Below are 2935 nucleotides of genomic sequence, written 5' to 3' on the forward strand. Positions count from 1 at the left end.
CTGGTGGCTCTCTCTGTATTTCCTTTAATCTTTAGGTAGTACGTACCTATAAGAAATTGTGCAGGACCAACGGTGAAATTTTTGACAATAACTAGTTATTGTGTAATAGGTGCACATTTTATTCAGTCTCAATAATGTAATTATGATTCCAAACTACCTCATTCAATTCTTCTATCACATTTTCCTCTATATATACCTATGAAAAACCTCATTCTCCAAACAGTTTAATCAGTTGATCTAAGCCTTAACCTTTTCAGTCTCAAACCCAAGAAAAAGAAGAAAATAAACATGTCTTTTCTGAAAAGAGAAAAAATGACAAGACCAACAAGGTGGAGTCCAGCCCCAGAACAACTCATGTTCTTAGAAGAAATGTATAGGAAAGGTTTAAGAAATCCAAATGCTACTCAAATACAAAATATTACTGCCCATTTGTCTTCTTATGGAAAGATTGAAGGGAAAAATGTGTTTTATTGGTTTCAAAACCACAAAGCTAGAGATAGACAGAAGCTTAAGAAAAAACTCCTTGCCCAAATGAACCAACAACAATTTTTTTCTCAATATCCTGTTGATGCTCATAGTACAACCACCACAAGCACCAACACAAACAACCTTTTTCACTGCCCTACTGATCACTACTCTCATAATTCTTCATCTGTTGTGAACCAAATATGCCCTATTAGCTCTTCTGGACTTCTTCAAGAGGTAGAGACGTACACAAAATAATACTATGCTCTTCCCTATATTCAGTTTTATTATTAATACTATTATTATATTTTGGTTTTATTCTGCATGAGGAAACTATTTCATAAGCTAGTCAACTTATATCTTTAGTTTTTGAAAGTGACAGAAAATGGAGGAGCAAAGAAACATAAGAAAGCTTGCCTTCCTTATTCCCCACAAAAAGAAAAAGAAGTAGAAAAAGTTAAACTTGTCCCTCTTTGATTATGTAAGAATTTTAGAAAAGGTTTATGATATATATTCTTGGTCACTCTATTTATAGCCTTGAGATTTTTGGTTGGATAAATTTTCTAATATGGTATTAGATCCAGGCTTTGATAACCTCAATTCAGCTCAAAAGCTCACTTACTAATTCAGCTTGTTGAGACTTTCCCAAACTCTCTCTCTCTCTCTCTCTCTCTCTCTCTCTCTCTCTCTCTCTCTCTCTCTCTCTCTCTCTCTCTCATACACACAAAAAATTCCGGGCCTACTCATACTTTCTCTCTACACTTCAGCTTCACTCTTCAATCTTTCAAAAAAAAAAAATAGTATATATATAGAAGAAAAAGCAAAAGTTTGTTTTTTCATTGATCAATTACACATGCAGGATGATGTTAGAGAATATACTTGTATCTTGTTGGTTAATTAAATATTTTCATAGAAGTTTAATATTTAGGATCATCATTCCACGCAGTCTTAAAGTTTTGGGTTAGAGGCTCAAATTCTTTCATAGATTCTTAGCAAACTACTCAAATCTTGAAACAAATGAACATGATTAGAAAACTCTAGCATTCCATCCAAAAAAAAAAGGAAGAAAAAGAAGAAAACAAAGAAAGGAAAAGAAAGAAACAAACAAATAGTGTATTATACTATCAATGAAACATAAAATATGCATGTGAACGTTGGTATTTTTATATATGATGCTTTCGAGCTATGTTTTAAGATCTTAATTTTTTTATTCTTACTCATTTATTTTTTTAACACTCTTTTTTGGTATTATAGGGTGGAATCAAAGATGAATCATCTCGAGTAATGACTTACCTATATCCAATGGATATTTCAAGACCAGTTGAGAATATTGAAAATTGCATGATAAGACCATATGGAAAAGATTGGGTTTTGATGATGAATATTAGTCCAAATACTTTACCTTGTATCAATAAACCCCTCAAAACCCTACCACTTTTTCCTATAACAGAAACCAATGGCCTCAAGGAACAGATCAGTACAAAATCAGCTTCCACTTTAAGTCTTTCATTTTCAAGTTAACTCTTTGGCTGAGTCACTTTAATTTGCATGAGCTCCATGCATACTAGTAATAAGATATTTATTATACTAGACCACGAGCAGTAGAACTGTGTTTTTTGTTCTTTGTTCTTTCTTTGTATCATTAAAAGGGGAGCTTTGGTGTAGCTGGTAAAGTTGTTGTCATGTGACCAGGAGGTCACGGGTTCGAGCTGTAGAAACAGTCTCTTGGAGAAATGCAGGGTAAGACTGCGTACAATAGACGCTTGGGGTCCGGCTCTTTCCTGAACCTCGCGCATAATAGGAGCTTAGTGCACCGGCGGCCCTTTTTGTACCATTAGAATTCTTTGGGAAAAAAAAACGTACGGTATAGAATAATGTCTGTAGTTTAATTGTTATCATCGTGTACCTTGTAAAGAGTTGATGAATGGAGTGTTATTTAATTGATGGTTTCTGTTAAAAGTCTGTATAGTAGTATATCTGAATTGCTTATTAATTCTATGTTAACAGTCATTTTGCATGAGCTTCATGCATACTAGTACTAGCCAAAGAAGATCTATGGAGTACTAGATCAAGAATAGTTTTAAGTTTTTATATGAGATGATCAGATAATTCAATATGGTACTGGAGCTAGTATAAGTCATAAAATCGATCCTGGGTTCATACCTCTCCGCCTCAAAAAAAATATTTTTATTTGTTTTAACCATGAAAAATGAATTAGGCTTCGAGGTAGATCCACGATTTAACGTTGATGGGCTTAACCTTTGAGGTTCTTAGACCGAACACATTGTATTATTGAAATTATAGGTTTAGAATTTAATATTTGTTGAAAGTTTACTGTTCTTTTACATGTATATTTATGTCCGTGTCATAATACGGAGTTCATGGAAAGAGTTTGTGTATGCTCTTAATCCAACACTCCAATAAAAAGTTGCATAAAATAGTGCCTGCACTTTAACTATATTTGAGCGTG

General features: G+C 33.4%; 1 protein-coding gene across 1 annotated transcript; it reads left to right on the top strand.

Moving 5' to 3' along the window:
• Nucleotides 1-275: 275 nt before the first annotated feature.
• On the top strand, nucleotides 276-2482 carry LOC104110380 (WUSCHEL-related homeobox 3-like). The gene is made up of 2 exons (XM_009619856.4): nucleotides 276-702; nucleotides 1720-2482. Exons 1-2 carry the CDS (start codon nucleotides 289-291, stop codon nucleotides 1984-1986), a joined length of 681 nt encoding a protein of 226 aa, XP_009618151.1. The 5' UTR covers nucleotides 276-288; the 3' UTR covers nucleotides 1987-2482.
• Nucleotides 2483-2935: the final 453 nt, after the last annotated feature.

The sequence above is a fragment of the Nicotiana tomentosiformis genome, chromosome 11 (genome assembly GCF_000390325.3).
Source record: "Nicotiana tomentosiformis chromosome 11, ASM39032v3, whole genome shotgun sequence".
In the NCBI taxonomy this organism is placed as follows: Eukaryota; Viridiplantae; Streptophyta; class Magnoliopsida; order Solanales; family Solanaceae; genus Nicotiana; species Nicotiana tomentosiformis.